General features: G+C 52.0%; 2 protein-coding genes across 7 annotated transcripts; both read right to left on the bottom strand.

The window, feature by feature from the left end:
- Window positions 1–2,200: 2,200 nt before the first annotated feature.
- Window positions 2,201–6,340, bottom strand: HSD3B7 (hydroxy-delta-5-steroid dehydrogenase, 3 beta- and steroid delta-isomerase 7). 2 transcript variants are annotated; one of them, XM_069084637.1, is made up of 7 exons: window positions 6,141–6,339; window positions 5,565–5,726; window positions 5,167–5,322; window positions 4,819–4,927; window positions 4,084–4,183; window positions 3,615–3,777; window positions 2,201–3,310 (listed from the first exon to the last, which is right to left on the bottom strand). In XM_069084637.1, exons 2-7 carry the CDS (start codon window positions 5,722–5,724, stop codon window positions 2,892–2,894), a joined length of 1,107 nt encoding a protein of 368 aa, XP_068940738.1. In that variant the 5' UTR covers window positions 5,725–5,726; window positions 6,141–6,339; the 3' UTR covers window positions 2,201–2,891. The 2 variants fall into 2 exon arrangements, with proteins under 2 accessions (XP_068940738.1, XP_068940739.1); XM_069084638.1 differs by lacking the exon at window positions 5,167–5,322 and having other exon boundaries at window positions 6,141–6,340.
- Window positions 6,341–7,032: 692 nt separating this feature from the next.
- On the bottom strand, window positions 7,033–21,657 carry SETD1A (SET domain containing 1A, histone lysine methyltransferase). 5 transcript variants are annotated; one of them, XM_069084640.1, is made up of 19 exons: window positions 21,130–21,657; window positions 19,862–20,014; window positions 19,626–19,724; window positions 17,544–17,814; window positions 17,166–17,287; window positions 16,673–16,899; window positions 15,503–16,385; window positions 14,449–15,222; window positions 13,678–13,854; window positions 13,447–13,534; window positions 12,908–13,065; window positions 12,484–12,571; window positions 11,923–12,237; window positions 10,466–11,497; window positions 9,862–10,034; window positions 9,663–9,773; window positions 9,166–9,285; window positions 8,479–8,616; window positions 7,033–8,289 (listed from the first exon to the last, which is right to left on the bottom strand). In XM_069084640.1, the coding sequence occupies exons 2-19, from the start codon at window positions 19,997–19,999 to the stop codon at window positions 8,116–8,118; spliced, it is 5,088 nt and encodes a 1,695-aa protein (XP_068940741.1). In that variant the 5' UTR covers window positions 20,000–20,014; window positions 21,130–21,657; the 3' UTR covers window positions 7,033–8,115. The 5 variants fall into 5 exon arrangements, with proteins under 5 accessions (XP_068940741.1, XP_068940740.1, XP_068940742.1 ...); XM_069084639.1 differs by lacking the exon at window positions 21,130–21,657 and adding an exon at window positions 20,970–21,122; XM_069084641.1 differs by lacking the exon at window positions 21,130–21,657 and adding an exon at window positions 21,014–21,121.
- Between the last annotated feature and the right edge of the window lie 116 nt (window positions 21,658–21,773).

The raw sequence follows: 21,773 nt of genomic DNA on the forward strand, positions 1-21,773 counted from the left end.
GTCAGATCAGGTATGTTCTTGTATGTAGATAATGGCTGTGGTGCTGTACCTGTTTCAGGGTGGTTGCCTACAGAAAGTTCTCCAGCCCTGGTCAGCAGAGGGCTCTCTGTTTCCAGGAAAAGACAAGCCAGCTTCTCATAACAGAAAGTATTTGCTATCTGAGCTCCTTTCCTCCCATTTCTGTCTTTTTCTAATCTCTTTGGTTGAGGCCTTTGTGGAAACCTAATAACCAAAACCCTTTTCTAGTGGGAAGCCACTGGGCCCTCACATCCTTCATCCTTCCAGACTTGGACTGTCTCTCACAGCCTCTCTGCCCTACCATTACCCACCCTCAGCCCCTGCTAAAGTCCTTAAACCAGGAAGCCCAGACCAGCCTAGGATAAAGGCCAATTAATGCAAAAACAGACAAATGATTCCCCACCCATCTGCACATGTACATATACATTAACACATATGGAAAGGAAATTTTGTGTAGTGGAAAGAATCCTGGAATGACATTCAGGAAACCTGGGCCCTAGTCTTTGTTCTGCCTTTCAGTCTGTGAGACTTTGGGCATGTCTCTTTCCTTCTCCCTCTCTGGGCTTCAGCTTCTTCCTCTAAAAATGGCGGTGATAGACTAGATGCTCTAAGGTCTTTTCAAATTCTTACATTCTGTGATTTTTACACATACACATATGTAAACACATATTTTCTTGCCCACTCTGTGTTCAGAGACAGCGCCCACAGGGTGCCAATCCCACATCATTTCACCCTGCGCTGTCTACATGGTAGATGTGCCCACATGTCCACCCTGTGTTTGCCAAGTGTCACCATTTCCACTTCTTCCCTTCCCCCATCTAAGTAAGGGTTTCCATAAGAACCTCTGAGAATGCCATCTGAACTCCTTTCACCATTTGGGTCTTCCTGTGTTCTGGGAGGTTATGCCCATCCCCCAGCTAGTCTGGTCTCCTTCACCCTGGGGTTTCTGTCCTTGGTTCTGGGGGTGAGTGGTCATCAGAGGCACGTGTCCATCCATGCTTGCTGCTTGTGCCTGTGTGTTCAAGTGTCTTGTCTGGGTACAGATGTGTTTGCATGTAAATAGAATGGTGTGCACAGCTGTCCACACAAATATGCCCTCAGGGCATGTGGGCATCGGCTACATCTCCCTAAGTCAAAAGCCCTCCATGGATCCTGTCCACGTGTATGCACGGGTCAGGCTGGCCTGGGGTGGGGGGGAGGGGGTGGGGCGGGGGCAGCTCTCCCCTCCCCTTCCACACACCCACCTCCCCCAGCTCTGCCTCTCTCTAAGCACACTGTGTGTACATCCCATGTGCCCGTGGGTGTCTACACACGCTCCCGACGCGCTCCAAGCGTGTGCACTCTGTGTCTATGCATTAGCCCGCCCTTCCCCACCCAGCTGTCCCCTCCGCCTCCCCAGCCCTTCTCCAGCCTGACCCGCATGGAAGGACACGATGGATGGACGGCCCCAGGCTCTCCCCGCCACCCCCTCTCGCTGTGCAGCCGTGTGCGTTGGCGTGTCGCGTGATGTAGCCGTGTTTGCCCCCCACCCCGCCTCGTCTCTCCCGTTGGTTTTTAGAGTTCCGCCCACCTCCACCTCCCCATCCTCCCTTGCCCCCCGCAGAGCGAGGACAGGGTGCCCGGGACGCCGGGGGTCGGGACCAGGACATCTGGACGCTAAGGAGAGGCCGGAGGCCGGGCCAAGCCTGCCCGATCTCGGGCTGCTTCTGCTCTCCACGCTTCGTCTCTCTCCACTGGTCCCTCAGGCTCCTCCCTGGCTGCCCCCCGCCCCGGACGTCCTCACCATTGGTGCCCAAGAAGCAAACGGAAAAAAAAACAAGGAAAATAATGACCCTGACCCCACCCCCACAGCCTTGCATGTCCCGTCCCGAGACCTTCCCACCCTGGGCCGGGCCGGGCCCCCGCGGGAAAAATAGCAAACGTCCAGCCAGCGGGTCAGCCGTGTGCTGCCTCTCCTTCCCCTCCCCACCGCTGGGGACGGGGGTCGCGACGGAGCGGAGGGGAGGGGCGGGCCAGAGGGTCAGTCCGAGGGTGAGCTGCCAGCGGGCGGACGGAGGCGCGCGGCCGTCAGAGGCAGCGGTGACAGTGTAGCTGATCCGTGCGCTGGGTCTGCAGCCAGCCTCCGGACCCAGCTGGACCCAAGGGGCATCTCGGCCATTTAGACGTGAGGAAGAAGCGAATGTTTAATTTCAAAAAGTTTAATATCTAAGTGATCGAGGGGGTTGGTGTTGGGTTAATATGGTGGTAAAGGTGGCAAGCAGAACCAGTCTGACAGGGGGTTCTATCAGGAGAACAAGGTAGCAAACGGCAGAACAGAGTGTACTTCGTTCGGAGTTCTCAGGTGAAGGCCGGAGCTTGTGGCTAGGGTTAGGAGGCCAGATCTAGAACCCTGGGTGGTCTGAGGAATCAAGGCAGCTGCTGTCAGAGTGTGTGTGTGTGTGTGTGTGTGGGGGGAGGGGGGGTAGGGTGTGTGTGAGGGTGGGGGAGAAGGTAAGTGGAGAAGGCTGTCTGGAATCTAGGTACACCTCTCCCCAAGGCCCTGTATTTTCACCGTCAGTGGAGAGGGATAGCTATACTCCAGATGGGTTCTGAGAATGGCATTTAGCACCCAGGTCTACCTTTTCCCGGCCCTGGTCACTAGGAACATGTGTGGAATTTCCCTCAGTAGAGTCAGGGAAAAGAATCTAAAAATACGAAACTTGCTGCACTTCTCAGGGTCCTTAGATGAAAAATCCCCTGGATAGGGTCATTTATGGGAAACCAGGCTAACCTTCACTCAAGACTCAGTCAGTCCCTAAGTGGGTGAGAACAGCTCTTGGCTGGGATCAGAGGATGGGATCTAGACCCTAGGATCTCCTACCTTCAGGGCTCGGTCACTGGGAAGGATAGCCCTTTCTAGTATTCACCCAGGAAACAGTGCGGTCTCTACTGTACTCCCAGCTATAGAGGGGCTGATAGCCAAAATGTCTCTGGGCCTTGTCTGTGTGAACAGTGAAGGTGGTGTTTGCCAAGGATAGAGTATAGGGGTTGATTAAAGCTGTATAAACCACCAGAGGCCGGAGCAGCCACTGCAAGAAAGCATTGATGGTGGCCAGGAGAAATAGCAGGAAGTAGGGCAGAAGGGGCCGAGTTCCCAGGAGGCGAATGCCACAGGGGCCCAGGATTTCCAAGTTGAAGTCCTCATAGCTCTTATAAGGGGAGTCATCATAGCAGAAGTAGATTTGCCCGCCCATTGTGTCGGCTCTGGAGCCTAGCTCCCTCGCTGCCAGCACGTGCATCCAAGCAACATTGCCTGAAGGGAACAGATGAGAAGCTGCTCAGACACCTGTTAGCCCTAGGAAGCCCACAGAGATACGGAAAACACCTAGGCTCCTTCCAAGACCACATTCCCAACGAGGTCTGACTCTTGCTAAAGAGACTCTCTCCCCCTAGCCCTTTCCCATATACATGAATGCAGTTTCCCCAGGGCCATTCCTTGCCGTCCCATATATAACCTGGGCTTTGTCTGCATGTTTCACACACTTCTGGCCCTCATTTTATCTCTATGTTGTTCTGCACCCACCCCTCTCCTCCAACCAGAGGCCTTTCATCCTCACCTGCATAAACTCGGCCATGTTCCACAGAGGGAGGGACAGTTCTGAAAAGCCACCCACCAGTGCTCTGGGCCGTGCGATAAAATTTGAGCATGAGCTGGTGGCCTTCGCCATAGATCCCCGTGGGACGCAGAGCACATGTCACCAAGGGAAGCCCACCTCGGACCTGAGTAGAAGAAGCTGCTGTTGAGACCCAAGCTTCCTGTCCCTTCCCTCCCTCCTTCCCAGTTCACCTAACTACATTCATTTTATGTGTCATGGAGACAAACAGGTGAATCTCATACCCCCAAACTGCAAGACCTCAGGCATCTTCCAATGACTTGTTTCATCACTGTATGTACAAATATGTACAAAGGGGCTCATTTCTGTCCTTGAAAGAGCCATGTGCCAGGGACCAGAGCACCTAAGTTGTAGTCTTGGCCCTACAAGGGCCTCCTTGCATTCCCAGACTCAAGCATCTGAGCCCCCTTACCTTTCTCCCATTGGCCTCAACGACTAGCTTCTCTGCCTGGGCCTTGCTTCGGGGATAGGGCTCTGTATGTATCGCCTCATAGGGGGTGTCCTCATTACCCCTGGATGTGGGAGACAGGGCATAGAGTGAACCCCCTAAACCCAGTGGGATAGGTCTAATCTCAGTACTGAAATAGGAGTTTGATATGTTTAAAATTTTCAAAGTCCTTTACAAACATCATCTTGTTTTCCTAACAACTGCCTTGTTATGATGTTATTAATTTTGTAGATGAAGAAGACCACATGGTATAGTGGACAGAAAGCTGATCTTGGGGTCAGGATGATCTGGGTTCAAGTCCTGACTCTGACACATACTGTGACCCTGGATGAGTCATTTAACCTCAGTAGTACCTCAGGCAACACTCTGAAAGATTAAGACCAGTTTTGCCCAACTGTTCGTCCATGTCAGAAATACCCTATCACTGACAATCTGGGAAATGGACTCAGAGAGGTTGTCACTTCCGTGGCAAAGCCAGGCCTAGAACCCAATTTTTCTGGGTTCAAGGTTTTCTCGAACTGTTTTGTTTTTTTTTGTTCAGGGCCTTTCCCATTACACCATTCACATAGTTCTGCTTTAAAGTTTACAAAGGACTTCTAGCACAGCAGCACTGTGAGATGAGTTCATTATCGTTTTATAGCATAGGGCCCCTGCAGGAGTTAGAAAGGGTGGGGAGAAGGGGGGGAAGGTGGGCAGTACCGGTAGAAGGAGTGTCCCTTGGTGTTGGGTCCCAGGGCCTCCATGCTGCTGGTGTATACCAGGAACCGAGTCCCAGTCTGCACACAGGCTTCAATCACATTCTGAGTCCCTAGGAGGAGGAGGTGGAATCTGTTCTCCTTTCTCCCCAGCTTCCCTCCTAGCCTAAGCATCCCCCACCCTCCCCCCACTAGGCAAAGTTTTCTTGGCACAGAATTCCAGGGGAAAACCAGTGGGTGGAAGGGAGAGCGAGAGAGAAAGGGCCAAGGTCAGGTTAGCTGTACACTTTGGGGAGGGAGCTTTGTAGATGGACTAGGCTGGACCATGAGACTACGGTTAAAGATCCCTCACCCTGAACATTAACCCTGTAGATGACCTCAGGGTCATTCAGCCCCCACACATCCACCAGTCCAGCCACATGAATGACGACATGTGCTCCTGCTACAGCTGCCACCACATCCTCTGCACGAGTCACATCTCCCTGGATCGGGGTCACCTGCACAAGCCCTGAGACACAACAGATGTTGGCCCACATGACATATTCCTCCCAGTCCCACTGGAGTAACACCCTCCAAATCATCACTTTCCATCCATGAGTCACTCTTCCCTATCCAGATGCCATCTAGCCAAAAGCACACTTCCCCGTGGGGAATGGAGGGAAAAACTGGGTTGCCTCCCTTTGTAATGGGGATCAGGGGTTTGGAGAGGTAGGTTTCTGATAGGTCCAGAGGTACCTCCTCTTCCCTCACCTGGGTTTAGCTCCTCCAGCCAGGGCCCCAGGTGAAGGTCAAATACCCGAAGCTCTCTGAGCCTGGGCTCCTTCTCCAGCAGGGTCCTGACCACATGTTCCCCCAAGAAGCCGCAGCCCCCTGTCACCAGGTACACCAGATTGGGGCCTCCGTCTGTCATACCTAATTGCAGTGAGAAAGACCGGCTGGGCAGGGCCTCTTCAGGCCCTCCACTCCTCCCTCAAGGGCTATCTTCTCTGCTCTTCCCAAACGGATTATTTTAGGTTGCTGGGGAGTCTGGCCATACTCACCCATCTCCCACAAAGGCTCATCTGTGACTCTTGTACAGACAGAACATGTTTGTTTAATCAAGGGATGGTAGGTAGGTTGTAGGGCGGGGTGGGAGGACAGAGGGAAGGGAGGACCTTGGTAAACTGAGCCCCAACAGCACTTCATTCCTGACTTAAGCTGAGGAAATCAGAAGAGGGACGGCAGCTTGGCAGAGCTGTGTAAGGGAGGGTGGAGGGGCTGTGTGAAAGTGAAGAGGGGAGACAGGGCTGAGGACATCGGGTGGAGCTATGAATGAGAACGTCCTACCTGGGAGAGGTCAGCTCTGCAGTGGTCTGTCAGCTCCTACAGCTTGGGAGACAACTCCTAAAGCCCTTTAGGACAAAACCTTGGCCAAGCCTCTTTATAAAACTCGGCTCTCCTTAGCTTTCCTTTTCCGTCTTCCCTCCCCCATCCCAGCTATTTTCCGAGGTACGGCCCCTTCTAAGCAGCCTATAGTCCGAGCTCAGCCTTTGGCCCCGCCTGCTTCCCTCATGGAGAAGGCACCTCCTGCTGACCCAGACGGGCTACTGCATCTGCCGGTATGGTAGGACCCGGGGCTGGGATTTATAGTAGTGACGATCCACTATCCCTCAGTTCCCTGACCCTCAAGGCTGAGGCTGTTCGGACTGTGTCAACAAAAAGGAAGGACATCAAGCCTGGGAAAAATGGCTTGAAGGCTTCAGTTGTTGACCCTTCACCACTATTCACCTCATCAAATTTCCCTTCACTGTTCCCCTCCCCGCCAACCCAGACTGACAACCCTGAGGCTTGGGCAGGGGGCTCCAGAGAGGGAAGCAAGGACAGGGGAAGAGGTCTAAATTTACCTCAGAAGAAACCATTCCTCTAATTTCTAGTCACAAGTTACATGCCATCAGCTAGTTCCTGGGCAAGTTTCTCTGCATTTGAACAGCTGCTAATATGTAGAACTGCAGTATTTCAGTATCAAGATGAGAATGGGGAGAAGGACAGGTGCCTGGGCACACCACTTCCTATCCCCCTTAATGCAGAAGATGATCTTTGAAGTCCATTCCGGCTCTAAATTCACAATGCTAAATTACCCATGCTCAAGTAGCTCAAAAGTCCAGTCCTCCCTATCCATCCTCGCATAATCAGATACTGACAAATTCCTACCACCACAAAGCCATAAAGGATGGACAACTTTTGTACAATAAAGTTTAATCACAATTATAAAAATGTGGCGTCGGTTCGAGGCATCCGCGCTATTAACATATGTACAAAACCAGGCCAGCAGGAGTGGGGAGGATAGAGCTGGGGTCAAACCCTGGGGGCCTGTGCCATCTGTCTTCTCCCAGCCCCTGGCCAGCTGTGCAGCCACTTGTGGGGCAAGAAGTGGAACATGGCCTTTTGAAGAACAGGGCAGAGGCAGCTTAGGGGGGAACAGGAGACACCCTCCCATGTCCCAACCCCCCTTCCCTAGGCCTGGCCTCGATGCCTCTTAAAGCCCAGAGTGAAGGCCCAGGTTTCAGATAACCCCTTGTGTGGCCTCTTAGGCCTAGTATGGCCAGACAGACAAGGCCAGGGAAATCATAGACCCCTGTCTTCCCTGGTTTGGGAGAGGAGGGAGTATCAATACCAGGGAAGGGAGAGATTCCCAGCTGGGGTCCAGGAAAGAGCTCTCCTGAGGGGGGAAAAATATGGCCAGCTGCTCCAGAGACCCCAAAATGGAGAAGAAAAGAGGTGTAGGGGGAATAGCCCCCAATAAAATGAAGCAGGGGGATGGGAAAGTCCTCCCCCATCAAAGAACAGCATCTGTACAGGCCGGCACCCCAGGTTTCCACAGGAAACAGCCGCTAGCAGCTACAAAACATTTACAGTTTCTTCTCCGAAAAGAAAAAAAAAGTGGGGGCAGAACCTGCCTCATGTTTTGGGCATTCCCCACAACCCAGAATCTGGGAGACCCATGCTCCCCACAAGGGGGAGGGGGAGAACACTCCAATTTTTTTTTTCCCTCTATCTAGGTTCCTAAACAGTGGGGTGGATTTGGTGGATTTTCTCTATTCACCCTGTGGAGACCTTATGCCCCCCCCCCCCCACTCTCCCACCTTATCTTGGGAACCACAGGAAATGGAGGCTCAGGGTCTAAGTCTGAACCCCAGAACATAAGTTAAAGGGCAATTCAAGCCCTAGCTGGTTCTCTAGCCTGTGGCGGGAATAAATTAGGGGCATGTGTGTGTGTTGGAGGAGGGGGTGGTAGGGTAAAGCCAGCCCCTCCATAAGTCCCTCAGTTGAGGGAACCCCGGCAACTTTCAGTGCCACACAAACACGGGATCTTGTTGTCTTCCAAAGGGAATTTGTAGTCATAGGTGATCTCTTCATCCACCCCAATTGGCTGCTTGGAGTAGATTACAATCTTCTTCTGGGCCTCAATGGTGATCACCTTGGCATAGCAGTTGGGCTATGGTTGGAGAAGGGAGTTATTAGCTTTGACTTTGGCTCCTTCGCCACTGCACCCTTCCCTCCCAAAAACCAAATATCCTGAGCCATGGCTCTGACTTCACCTTGCTCTCTAGATCCTCTAAAGGTGCCCTCCCAAACCCAAGTAAGTAGTCCAAAGCCAGTCTCTGCCCCAGGGCCCAGCTCTCACCGTGCAGCAGTGATTGATAAATCGGGCCAGATTTCCACATTTTGTGGCATCAATGATGGTGTCATGGTCCACTCGAAACAAATAGCTGCTGCCAATGCCCTCCTGCACATACCTCTTCTCCCTCATGTCAGCCACCACCTGACAAACCAAGAAAGTTCAGAAAAAGTTTTCCAGAGAAAACCAAGATCTTCCTTCTTCCCCATCTTTGGAACTTTCAGTGTAAATGATATTAGATGTCATGTTTGTCATCCAAACACCCTTCCCTCACACTTGCTTTGACACACTAGGCTTTCCCCTCTTCAGGCCTGTGACTGTCTACCTTGCCTCAGTGCTCTCTCCATCTCACAGCTCCTCCATGCCCATTACATTGTCTTTTTTCCTCATGAAATAGCTCTAAAATTTCCACCTCCTCCATGAAGCCTTCCTGAGTTGATTTGGTTCTTTCCATTCACCCTCATGGACATGGTTCTTCCAGTGTTACCACTATTCTCCAGTGGTTTACTTACCCTGAGTCTCCTTATAAGGGGGATTTTATAGAGGACATGCCTTGTGTATGGATGTGACCACATCACTGCATATCTCTAATTTTGCCTCAGAGCAGCCACCATATCTCCCCTAACAATATCACATGAAATTTGATGCCTAATCATTTTTATGCTGGTAGTAAAGACAAGGTAGTTTGTTCACCTGACGTATGTTCTGTCCCACATACTCTATAACCATCTCATCAGCTGCAATGGGTTCCATAGCAAAAAGACCCCACTCGTGGATCCGGCTCCTGCCAAATCGGAGTTTTTTCTTTCGGAACTATAGGGGTGGAAGAGAAGACAGAAGGTAGAAATCTAGGCATAAGGGATACCATCAAACCCTGCCTCTTTCCCCATTGCCCATGCCAAGCTCTCTACTTTCTCACTATGGCTGTAATTCAGGAACACAATGGGAGTGTGGTGCTAGGAGACTGCCCCTCCAACAAGATAAAAGGCCATATTTTCTCCCTTCTTTTCTGTTCCAAAACACCCCGAATTCCTTGCTCTCCACAATGGCACATGCATAATATATGTAATTAAACCCAAAACTCCTTCCCATCTCTCCTGCTATGACCTATGCTCTATGTCCAACAGCAACGGCTGTTGCACCCGAAGTCTCAGCTCTCTGTTTCCCACCTCCCTCAAAGTTGTTCTCACCTTGAGCTGATTCAATTTCAGCAGATCACTGTCCACAATGGCTGATGTTCCAATAGCACTGAGCAGCCTGCGCTGCTCTGACCTTCTTTCTGATAGCACCCGGTTTGTCCCCTGGGAAGGAAAAGGACCTCATCAGTAGGGAAATGCAGGGGAAAGAACACAAACTGGCCCATGGCAGCAGGCGGCCTGGCATCGTTACCTGGGTGTCTGAGCCCTCTAGCTGGCGTGCTGAGACAGGACAGACATCCAGGTACCTATCCTTTTCTTTCTTACTGATGGGGTAGTAACCCTCGCTCCGAGCCGAACCCGTCTGATGTTCCCGGGGCCCATCCAGGGGCTTTCGCTTACGTTTGGGAGTGGTCAAGTTGGTGAGTGATAGAAGGTTAAGGAAGAAAGCAGGTTTTTCAGTGGCCCCCTCCCAGGTCCTTCAGAGGCTCAAGAACCATTGGCAGCTCTCCCTGACCACCCCCCAGTCTGGAAGGAGAGCAACTTAAACTGGATGTGAGAGTAAATGTTGAGGTAGGGGAAGCTAGGTTGTGGGGAAAGAAGGCAAGAGATCCTACCTACACTTGTCACAACACAGATCTTGCAAAGACCATGGAAATGTATTAGGCAGAGAAAAATGAAATGAAATGAACATGAATGAAGGGGACAAGTAACAGACAAAAAAAGAGTACTTGACAATGGAGCCACAGAAACATCATTATTAACATGAATGCTCAAGAGGAAGAGGTGAGCCTTGAGGCTTCTGGTATAAGAGCTCCCACATCTGCTAGCCCCTGACCCACAGAGGTCTAGGATATTGGTGTGATGCACCCAGTGGGTATCATTAAGCCAGTCGGCTCCGCCGTCCTGCTGCAGCAGCCTCTCATAGGTGAGCCGTAAGTAGCCCATGTCCTCAGCATCAAGCCCAGAATTCCAGATGTCATACAGGATGGTCATCTGCTCAAACTCACTTCGGGGCTCATAGCTGGGTGGGGGTGGAGGGGCAGGGGGCAAGGGCTGTCGGCGGCGCCTAGCATGGGATCGAAGGCTCCTTCGCCTCAAGGCGCCCTCCCCATCACTGCTGCTGCTACTGCTCTCTGATGATTCTGACTCTTCCTCCTCCTCCTCCTCCTCTTCCTCCTCCACCTCAGCAACTACCACCTCAGGAGCTTCTAGGACCTCATCAGCTGGTGAGCTGAAGACGGTGGCAGGGGAAGGAAGTGGGTCTAGGGGTCTGGAAACTGGGGCCGGGGGAGCAGGCCGGACTGCCAGGGCGTAGTTGTGCTCCAGAAGAACGTGAATGATGGAGGGACCTGCCGGCCCCAAACGCTCAGCCTCGTCTGAGGTCTCTGTGGCCTCCGAGTCATCCCCTACAGGCAGAGCCGTCAGCCCTCGCCTCGCCGGAGTCAGAGCCAAATCTGCCAGCACTGCTAGGTCTACTTCAGTCCCAGGTTCTTCTTCTTCTGGCAAACGACCCCGACCTCCGCTCCGGTTCCGCCCCACCCGGGACCCATCCTCTGGCCAGCTCTTGACCAGAGAAGCATGGTCCAGGGGCAAATTTCGAATGGTCCGATCCGCACCCCGGGAGATTTTCCGGGGAAGGGGACCAGGAGGCTTAGCTGGAGGTGGAGCAGGTGGGGGAACCTCAGGGGTTGGGGTGGCTGGGATTTCCTCTGATGCAGAGAAGGAGACTGTTTTCCGACGCTTCTTCGGTGGTGGGAGAAGTGGGATAGGAGAAGATGGACACTCTTCAGGACGAGGGGCCAGAGGTAGGGGAGGAGAGGCTTGAGAGACAGCTGGTGGCTCTGGGGGATGTTGAGATGTCTCAGGCAAGGGTTCCTCAGGAGGACCTAGAGAAAGGGATGTGGTAGAGAGAGCATCACAAACTCAGCCTTCAATCTCCTGTAAAAAGCCGGGATTTATCCCTGTGCTATGTCAGACACACTGGCCACTACTCAGGGAGGCATGCTACCACAGGATCAGAGCCATGGGAGACCTTAGTTGAAGGTGATCTAATTAAACGAAGTCATTTTACAGATGAGAAAACTCAGACCCAGAGAGGGGAAATGACATTTTCAAAATCACAAAATGAATACATGGGAGAACAGGGATTTGAACCCAGGTCTTCTGACACTCAATCTCAGTGACCTTTCTACTACTTCACAATGATTTTGCAGCTCCTGTTCCCTCTATTTACTCAAAGCCCTCTTTCTAAACAGAGGGCACATAAACATATGCATAATCTCATGCTCGGCTCTCCCATAAATCTACCTACCTGGAGGCCTCACTGGGACCTTCTCCAGCTCAGGGACAGGCAGGACAGGTGGAACTAAAGCCTTCTCTTGTACTGGCTCCTCCACAGGGACAGGGAGGTCTGATGGGATGTCCCGAGAGGGTGACAAGGCTGAAGAAACTACTGATGGCTCCTCCTCCTCCTCTTCTTCAGATGCAGAGGAGGAAGATGATGAAGAGGAGGAGGAAGGGCTTGAGGAGGAGCTGCTGCTCTCAGAGTCTGAAGTGCTGTCATTCTCACCTTCTGATTCAGCATACGGAGAATATTTGGAGGAGGAGGCACTCTCCTCATCCTCACCTGGAAATCCAATCGAGAAAAGGTCAAGAAAAGGCAGTCAAGACCGCAGGGTGGGGCCCATCTACAGCTTGTCACATTTAACCAGGCAAGGACATGGACCAAGACTTCAAGGGATGCTAAGGAAAATCACAGGAACCCAATGCAACACTGAAACACAGGGCCTCGTGGAGGGGACAGCCGACCATCTCTATAGGAAATGTTCTCCTGCCCTCCCTCCAGGTTTCCAAAACGATAGCTTCAACTCACCTCCAGATGCCTCGGCCTCCTTCTTACTGGACTCCATGGTTTCACTGTGCCCTTCTTCCTCTTCCTCATCCTCATCATCTTCTTCCTCCTTAGGAAAAGGGGTAACAATAAACAATGGATTCTCCAGACTTACAAAGTGGGACCCAAGCCCCTAACCAGAACAGGGTGTCACAAAGAGTCAGCGAGACTTCCTGGGCCACAACACACCGAGATACAGAACGGAGAGGTTGCAACACAGACCCCAGTATCATTCCCACTGCCCAGAATGAAAAAGCAAAATTTGCCTGGTTCTCTGAAAGGAGGAGATGAAGCGATAGGGAAAGAAGACCCAACAAGGCAGTCAGATCACAATAAGCAGAGGGATGTTCTGCTGACATATAGCTAAGCTCCGCACCACCAGCACCAGCAAAGACATCTCACTCACCTTCTCAGAGGAAGACTCTTGGGACGCCTCTTCCCCTTCACTGTCCAGAGCAAAAGGTTTTCGGTGTTTGCCCTGGGCCTTACTCCTCTCCTCTTCCCGCTTTGGGCCCTTCATCCCTGGTCGATTTGACTCTCCAGCTTCCTTCTCTCGATCGGGTTCTAGACACCAATGTTATTATGGTAATGTATTAGAAAAAGTAACCCTTAGTATTTGCCTAATACTTTTAAAAATTTTCAAACAATATTTCACCTTTTATGTTAATGAAATAGGCAGTGGAAGAGTTATGCCTATTTGTAGATAGAAAATGGATACACAATGAAAGTGACTTGCTCGAAGTCACAGCAAATTAGTAGCAAGACTAGATCCATTTAGCTTCCATTCCAGGGAAATGCCTCCAAAAGCTGTTCTACCCAATTCCCCTCTATTCAACTTCTCTGAACATCTTAGCCCACAGACTCTCAATTCTTTCTCCATAGTTCCTCTCTTCTCTAAGAAACTGGATATTCTGTTTTGCCCTCCAGACTAGAACTCTTACTCACCATCTTCATCCTCTTCAGCTGGGGTAGAAGGCCGAGGCCGCTTTTCTTCTCCACCCTCTGAAATTTCAGAAGGTTCTTTCCGCTTTACCTGAAGCAGAGAGAGAATAAAGAAAAGACACATGCTTATCTAGACTCCAAATTCATTCCCTACTACTTCCAACGCTAAGATGGGAACTCTCATCATCCCTCATTTTTTCCTGCTCAGACTCTAGGAGTCCCAGTTTCTAGCACCTTGAATGAAGGTAATCGAAGTGCTCCTCGAAGCCCAGAGCCAAATCCAAAGCCTTCAAGGCCTGCAGCACCCCCGCTCTTGGCCCAGTCCACAAGGGAGAGCAACCCTGGTTCCTTTAATTTTGTCTTCTCCTTGTCTTCCTCTTTTGCCTGCTGTTTGGCTGCATTCTGGAAAGGCTGTGAAGAAGGGATACGCAAGTATTAACACTGATTAATTCGGCATCTTACAAAAGTGATTTCTTTCATCCATTCCTAGATCCTGTGTATCCAGCTAATTCCGGTGTTTTCCTCTGTCCTCTTCTTTCCCAAAGTTCTGCTTCCCTCTTTTAACTCCTATTCATCTCTCAAGAACTCCAAGGACAGGACTATAGAATCCCGGAGATGAAACAACCTTGTACAGTTCAACCTCTACCCAAAGCACCCACCTCACCTCTGACCTCTCCAAGAGTGATAACCTAGACAATACCTCTAATGATGGGTAGCTTATTATTAACTCATTCCTTTTTTGGAAAGTTCCAACATTTTAGTAAATCTTTAGAGTGAGTTGAAATTTGCTTCCTGATAGTGGTCACACACCGATCCTTGCTCTGAAGCTGTATGACAGCCTTTGGGAAATTTGAAAGAATCAATCATGTCTCTTCTATCTGCCCATCCCTTGGAAAAGTTTTCTCTTCTCCAAACTAAATACCCTAAGTTCCTCCAACCATTCCTCATAAAACAATCTTTCAAGTGCATATTAACTTCAGCTTTCATACCAGCCCTCAATCTTACCTTAGCTTTTTCCTCTTTACTTTCCCACCACTGATCAAAAGCTCCAAAAGCTACATTTTCCACCATCTTGCGATTAAGGTCCCTTTGCATGATGTTCTTCATCTCTTGCACCAGGGTAGCCAGCACTCGGCCTACTGTGCCAGCAGGAGGTGGTGCCTTCCCCTCCACCATTTCTACCTCCTCCCCAAGAGGCAGGTGTTCTTCCTCCCTTAAGGCAGAAGAGGAAGGCAAGGGCTCTGCCTGCAAGGGTAGGTGATAGGTCTCACGGGTATAAGCCCCTCGGCTCTCCTGTCCAGGGGCATACAGAGTATAGGGTAGTGCATAGGCAGCTTCTTGATGTGGAGGGAATGGAAGGAAATGCTCCCCAAAACCTCCACTAGGGGGCGCTGCTGATGCAGCAGTTACCCCAGTACCCTGCCTCAGCTGGTGCAACCGGGTCAACATTTGGGTCTGCATCTGGAAGGACATGGGCATCCCTCCCCACTGAGCCCCAAGTCGGTCCATTAGCTCAAGGGAGTTGACAAAGTCATAGATGTGTGGGGGAGGGGGAGGTGGTGGAGGATACTCAGGGGGTGGGGGTGCCTCTGGCCGGGGTGGAAGAAGATAGGCAGGCTGATGGGGATAGCCCAGGGGAAGGGGAGCCAGAAAAGGTGGAGGTGGAGGTGGAGGAGGTGGGGGAGGTGGAGGTTGTGGGGGTGAGGGGGCTGGTGGGGGTGATCCTCCACCATCATCATCTGAGATTTCCATGTCCTCGCCAGAAGAATGAAGAGAGGCCTGGAAGAATGCGGGAGAGAAGAGTTAGAAGGATTCTGCTCTGTTTCCCAATTCACTGGTTTTATCCCTGAAAAACTGAGAAACCAAGATTCCCCCCCCTCTTTTTTTTTTTTTTTGCTTTTTGGAGGAGAGAATGCAGGGGAATTGGGGTTAAGTGACTTGCCCGAGGTCACACGACTAGTGTTAAGTGTCTGAGGCCGGATTTGAACTCGGGTCCTCCTCACTGGTGCTGCCCCAAGGTCCCATTTCAGAACTCTTTTTCAGGTTTTTCTCTTCTCACCTGGTCCTGTCCATTGGCTTTGGGAGACTCTCCAGGTGCCCCGGGTTCAATGTTCCCCATAGGAACGACATCCTCAAAACTTGCTGGGGCTGGGGGAGGTGTGCAAGGTCCATGAGCTGGTGCCAGCAGGACCTCACTCCCAGCTTCTCTGACCCCAGGACCCAAACCACTGTTGTCTTCTTCTTCTTCTGTGTCTGAGGCCAGGAAGGAAAACTTGGATCGCTGTTCCTTCAAAAGCATTTCAATCCGGGAATCCAGGCTGCTATGCTGGGCAAAGGGCACACTCTCATTGGTGATTTCTGGGGCAGGTGAGCAAGATCGAATAGGAGATGCAGGGTGAGGTGAACTCCTGGTTTCCTCTTGTTCAGGGCTGGCCCCCCGACCCCCTCCACTAACAGGTTCCAGAGGCTCTGGAGGTGCAGCCTCTGGGGCAGGAGGTCGATAGTCCTGGTCAGCAGGGCGACTGGGCTCAGGGGGCAGGTAGGAGGTATAGGAGGGCGGGAAGCGCTCAGGGAAAGGGGTTCCTGGGGGCTCCTCCCGGGGTGCACGACGGGGCGGGTAGGAGGCATGGCGCTGGTATCGGCTACTGCTCTCATAATATGCTGGATAGTGTGAGTCAGAACTACGGTAGTGAGAAGAGGAGGAGGAGGAGGAGGAGGAGGAGGATGAAGATGAAGAGGAGGAAGAAGAGGAGGATGACGATGATGACGATGATGATGATGACGATGAAGAAGAAGAGGCAACAGTGGCAGCTGAAGAAGAGAAGTGTCGGCGGGAGTAAGACTCCTGGTAGCTGTTCTCTGACCGCCGAGGCTTGAAGGAAGAAGAGGTGGCAGAAGACGAGGAATCCGGATGGTAACTGGAATAGCCAGGAGTTCCTTGCCTGAAGGGAAAAAAAAAGATCAAAGAGGATTAAGAATAAAAGATTCCTCCCTAAGCTTTTATGGCCTCAAACTCAAGCGTTCAGGTTTGTGGGCCCCTAAGATCCTTTTATCAGGACAGCTCCCACAGGAGCCAGGCTTCCCATATTCCTAAAGCAGACTGACCACAAGGACCATGTATTCCACAGCACCGGGCACAAGGACAACTCGACAAACAAATTCCTTAGGCTCAGATGTTTTGCCTTCCAAGTGCTAGCTCCCAGATTCCAGGTATTTCCCCCTCCCGCACCTGCTGGAATAGGCAGAGTCCTGGGAATACGGGGTGCTGCCCCGAGAGGTATAAGGCGTCCCTTGAGAGGATTGTGGCGTGAACTGGCCATAGGAGGATGGGGTGTCTTGCCGGCTACTAGGGTAAGTTGTGTCCTGAGAGCAGGGTGTGCCATTGCCAGGTGTGACTGGCACAGAAGTGCTTGATGGGTAGGCTGAATCAGATGAAGGCCGGCGTCGAGATTCCGTCTTGAGAGAAAGGGAGAAAAGAAAGTTGGCATATACTCACTGAACCCTCTTCAAATCAAGCACTTTCTCACTTGAGAAAATGCTCAGTACTTTTCCCCAGGCCCTTCCTACTCACATTCAATTTTATTCCTCACCTGGAAGTGCTCACTCACCAGTCCTTCCCTCTTCAATTTCCCAACTACCCTGAATCCAGTTCCCTCCAGGAATCCAGGTATCTGCCTCCCAGAATCCAGGTGGCCCAACCCCAGGTAGTGCCAGCTTCTCACCGTCTCAGTGGGTACCGCAGATCCTTGGAACTTCTCATTCAGGACTTTGCCCTCTGTGGGCACTGTTTGGGGGGTATAGGAGCCATTGACAATCAGTTCATAGTATTTCATCCGTTGTTGCCCTGGAAGACAGGAATCAAACAAGTCAGTCTAAACAAGTGGGGGGTACTAGCCCATTCTTTATTTGACGGTTCAGCTTATCTCTCTAGCTTTAAATTCCCCACCTCCACCGTCCCTTGGTCTTAGCACATGAAGGTCAGTTTCTCTCACCCATCTCTAACCTTAGGTTTTCAATTCTTCTTCCTTTCCCAATTATCTAGAATTTTTTTTCCAAACAGGACCAGATCAGGATTGTAAGAGACAGGGAAGGGACATCACCTTTGATGTCAAGCTGGGCGTGGATGATATTGCCCATGACCGGGGTGTGATGGAGATGTTTTACAGTCTCTTTGGCACCCCGAGTGCTGGCAAAGAGCACCCGGGCTAGGCCTAGATGCTTTCGGGTTCGGGGGTGCAACAGGATCTCCACCTCCTCCACCTCTCCATACTTGCGGCACATGTCCTTCAGGAAGGTCTCCCGAACGTTGTCATTCAGCCGGGCAAAGGTCACTTCCTTCAGTGGGACCTGCCCAATGTAGAATTCGTCAAGCTGTGGAGGGGAAAGCAGGAGCTGGGTCAGGATCCAGAGTCACCCTGGCATGGAACAGAGGCTTCAGGAAGATCTGCTCATGGACAAGAGGCAGAGCCATAGGACACTGAGCCTTGGTCCAATCTGTAGATTTGAGTGTCTGTGTTATGGGCAGGAGGAATAGGGAAGAGGGAACTCTACCGAACACTAAAAGAGAGAGCTACAGAGATGACTTGAATAAGGTGATCCCATGATACAAAAGATGATTCTGTGACCCTAAACTTCCCTTGAAGTCAATGAAGGAATCAGAAAAAGAAATCTCATAAAAAGCCATAGAAGAACCAAATGGGCACCAGGAGGAAGACATTTACTAGTCCAAAGACTTGAACCCCAAGATGGGGAAAGTCAAAAGACAGGGAAGACCTATGAAAAGACACAGAATTTAGAGTTGGAAGTAACCTCACAGGTCATCTAGTCCAACACAAATCTATGCAGGAATCCTCTCTACAATATCCTCGACAAGTGCTCATCTACCTGAGAAGAGTAAGAAGACAGAATTTATTTCCTTGTTTATCCACTTCTGGATAACCCCAGACTAGAATAATTATCTGAGGTACCTAGGAGGCAGAACAGACGGAACACTGGGCCAGAAGTCAGGAAGACCTCAGTTTCACTCTGGTCTCAGACACTTACTAGCTAAAACACGAGGCAAGCCACTTAATCTCTGTTTGTCTCTATTTCTTCAACCAAAAATGAAGACAGTAATAGTACAGACCTTCTAGGATTGTTTTGAGGATCAAATGAAATAATATTTGTCATAGGATTAGCATATGGCCTGGCGCATAGTAGGTGCTTAATAAATCCATCCTTCCTTCTCTTATTTAGACAAAATTTGCCTCTCCTAACTTTCCCTTACTGTTTGTAGTTACACTCTGAGGCCACAAAACCCAAGACCAACCCCTTTTCCACATGAGAATATAAAGTGCTCTGTAAACCTTGAAACATATATTCTAGTTGTTACTCCATGTAACAGTTCTTCAAATATTTAGGGACAGTGATCTTATCGGTTTCTACTCCACAGCCCCAAGTCTTCCTTTCTCCAAACTAAACCTCTATAGCTCCTTCAAATCTTGTATGTAATGGTCTCAAATTCCTTTAACATCCTGGTCTCTCTCCCCTAGAAAAGTTCTAGATAAATCAAAGTCTTTCTAAAAATGTGGCACCCAGAACTGAGCATATTATTCCAAATGTGATCTGACCAGGGCAGAATATAGCAGGAACATAACCCCTCTCATTTGGGACATTGCTTCTATTCAATGCAGCCCAATTCAAATTAGCTCCTCGATTTTGTGAGATCTGCAACTATGACAAGCATGCCAAGGAAGATCACAAGACTACATGAGAGGGCAACTTTTGGGACTCCAGAGTCTTTAATACCATCCCTATGATCTAGGGGGTAGAACTGCTACTGCTTAGGATACCATCATTTTTTATACAACACAAAATCCACACTCAGAAATTATATGAAATAGACTTCTGTTCTCATCAGAATGTCAGTTATCTCTTCTCCAAAGGACAAGGCCACTGTCCTTAACTAAAAAACAATGGCTAATCATAACCACTATGGAAAGCCCCCCTAGACTCAATCACAAGGTGAAATGCGTTGCTAGGGCAGGATACTTTGCTCAATTATTCACAAATGCTATGTACAGAACTCCTGCTCTTGCTCAAAGACAGGCCCTTTCTTTAGTTGTTTACATGGATTTGCGCATTTTCCTATAACTGTCACCCTCCATGAAAACTATCAGATCACAAAAGTAATGTAGACTTACCTTAAACTTAGGGACTGGGAGGGAAAGATCCCTGTTTTTGGACCAGGTGAGTCGTTGACGGGGGTCTTGGAGCTTGCCAACAATCTTGTATCCTGCATCCTGGGATAAAAGGTAGGGGAAGGCAATTTAATCACTTTGGGGGAAACGATTTAAAAGCTTGGGCGCAGAGCTGGCTGAGACACAGGACCACAAACTTTCTGACATCTTGGGAGAATAGTTTAGGCAAAGCAACTCACGTTGACACTGAAGTGAATCCCGTCATAACGATAAACCTTCTGCGGGAGCCGGTGCAATGCGGGGTCCACGATGAGTTTGTAGTTTCGCCACTGGAAGTTGGGGGGCTTTTGCCCATCTCCCCCTCCTTCCTGGTCCATCCTGGCTCATTTACACTACGGACAATTAAGGAAAGGGAATGAGGCCCTGGGCTCCCGAAGCCTTCCTCCGTCCCTGTCTGTGCCCACGGACAGCCCCAGCCCTTTCAGACACCACTGTGTCCTCCATGGACGCAGACGCCTGACCCCAGCACCGAGATGCGCCCCGGCCGCTCTCCCCACCCACGCCTTTCCGGCACACACTGCAGGAGCCCCACGGCCACGGCCTCCCTCCCGATCCCTGCCCTGGCCCTCTTCTTTCATACAGCCGCCTCCCTCCCCAAGCTCTTCCCACAGCCATCTCAGCAGCCCCTCCCCCACACGTGTCCCGTCCTTACGAAGGCTCCCTAGGACCCCCTCACCCAGAGGGAAGCCCCCACGGCTGCCCCCTCACCTCTCCTTCCTCCAGACACATCCCCCAGGAGCCCCTTCCCCAGCCCCACTACACGCCCCCCACGCCTCTCCAGCCCCGGACACTAGCCCCTTCCCCATCCCCAGGCGCCCTGAGACACGTCCCCGCTCAAACTCCCTCCGGGCCCCCGACCTAGGGCGCCCTCCCCTCAGCCCCTCCCCCCTGGAACAGGAGGCGCGCCCCCCCTAAGCCCCGCCCCCTCCGCCTGTCTCCTCACCGGTAGCCGGCCAGATCCGGGGCACCGCTCTCCGGCCCCCCGCCTGCCCCCCACCCCAGCTCCCGGGGGGGCCCAGGGCCCCTGCGGCTCCAAGCCAGGAAGGTGGAACCTTTCCTCCGGGGCCGCGGCGGGGCTCCGGAAACACCCCGAGACCCTCAGGCCCCGGCCCCGACCCGGGCCCGGGCCCCCGGCGGGGGGAGGGGGGGCGGGGGTAAGGCAGGGGGAGGAGGCAGCGCGCGCCGCACTTCCCTCTGCTCGCGCACCCCCGCGAGCCGCCCCCTCCCCACCCGCGCGCGCCGTCCCCTCCCCGCCGAGCGCGCGCGCGCACCGCGTTCCACACTCACCCGCTCGGGGCGAGCGAGTCGCTCCCTCCCCTTCCCTTCCCCACCTCGCTCCACCTCAGCGGCGGCGCTGAGACCCGGGCCCCGCAGCGGCAGCGGCGGCGGCGGCGCCCCCACCACCACCTCCCTCCTCCCCGGCGCGCGCACCAAACACCACCGCCACCTGCGCGAGGCCCGGCGGGCTCTGCGTTCACCGGAGCACATTCGACACTGGCGCCTCCAGGAGCCTTGCGGGTGGCAGAGGAGCGGTTCCACCTCTTTCTCCCCTCTGGACCGTATGGGAAGAAGCAGTGGGGGTAGCCGGCAGGCCTGTCGCATCCCTCGAAGAGCAGACCTCGCCGCTACTCTTCCCTTGCCCAGTTCTGGACATGTGACGAATCTGCAACTGCTAAAGCGGAGCCGAGTCCCGGAGGAAAAGGGGGCGGAGTGCACGGGCGGAGGCCGGGCCGGAGCTGGGGAGGAGAGCTTAGCTCGTTGGGCAGCCTTAGATTCGCCGGAGACGAATCGGCGACAGCAGAACTTGCGCTACTTCCTGCATCCGCCTGGCTGTGAAGAGTAGAAATTCCGGATTGGCAGATTCGCCACAGGCCCCGTATCCTGGCTTCGTTCAGGCTACCGGGTCCGTATCGGAAAGATAACGGTAGCTGGTGTTAGTGTGCGGCCACTCGGATCCCTACCAGCAGTCTAATCTGGCTTCTCACCCTCGCTCGGCGTTTCTCATAAATACCGCTAAGAGCTCCTGCTTTGGCGTTAGACCCAGAAGTTGAATCCAAACGGACCCGCGTCTGAATTAAAGGGCTGGGTCGG

This window comes from Petaurus breviceps, unplaced genomic scaffold (genome assembly GCF_028583685.1).
Source record: "Petaurus breviceps papuanus isolate PSGF00001 unplaced genomic scaffold, PetGlider_PUasm1.0 175, whole genome shotgun sequence".
In the NCBI taxonomy this organism is placed as follows: domain Eukaryota; kingdom Metazoa; phylum Chordata; class Mammalia; order Diprotodontia; family Petauridae; genus Petaurus; species Petaurus breviceps.

Excerpts from the sequence above, each read along its gene's own strand:
- HSD3B7 (XM_069084637.1), bottom strand. The coding sequence starts at position 5,724 with ATGACAGACGGAGGCCCCAATCTGGTGTACCTGGTGACAGGGGGCTGC. Across the intron at positions 5,323-5,564 it reads GCTGGAGGAGCTAAACCCAG|GGCTTGTGCAGGTGACCCCG; the intron begins GTGAGGGAAGAG and ends GTTGTGTCTCAG. Across the intron at positions 3,778-4,083 it reads TTGAGGCCAATGGGAGAAAG|GTCCGAGGTGGGCTTCCCTT; the intron begins GTAAGGGGGCTC and ends TCTTCTACTCAG.
- SETD1A (XM_069084640.1), bottom strand. The coding sequence starts at position 19,999 with ATGGACCAGGAAGGAGGGGGAGATGGGCAAAAGCCCCCCAACTTCCAG. Across the intron at positions 13,535-13,677 it reads TTCGATTACCTTCATTCAAG|GTAAAGCGGAAAGAACCTTC; the intron begins GTGCTAGAAACT and ends TCTCTGCTTCAG. Across the intron at positions 13,066-13,446 it reads AGCTGAAGAGGATGAAGATG|AACCCGATCGAGAGAAGGAA; the intron begins GTGAGTAAGAGT and ends ATTGGTGTCTAG.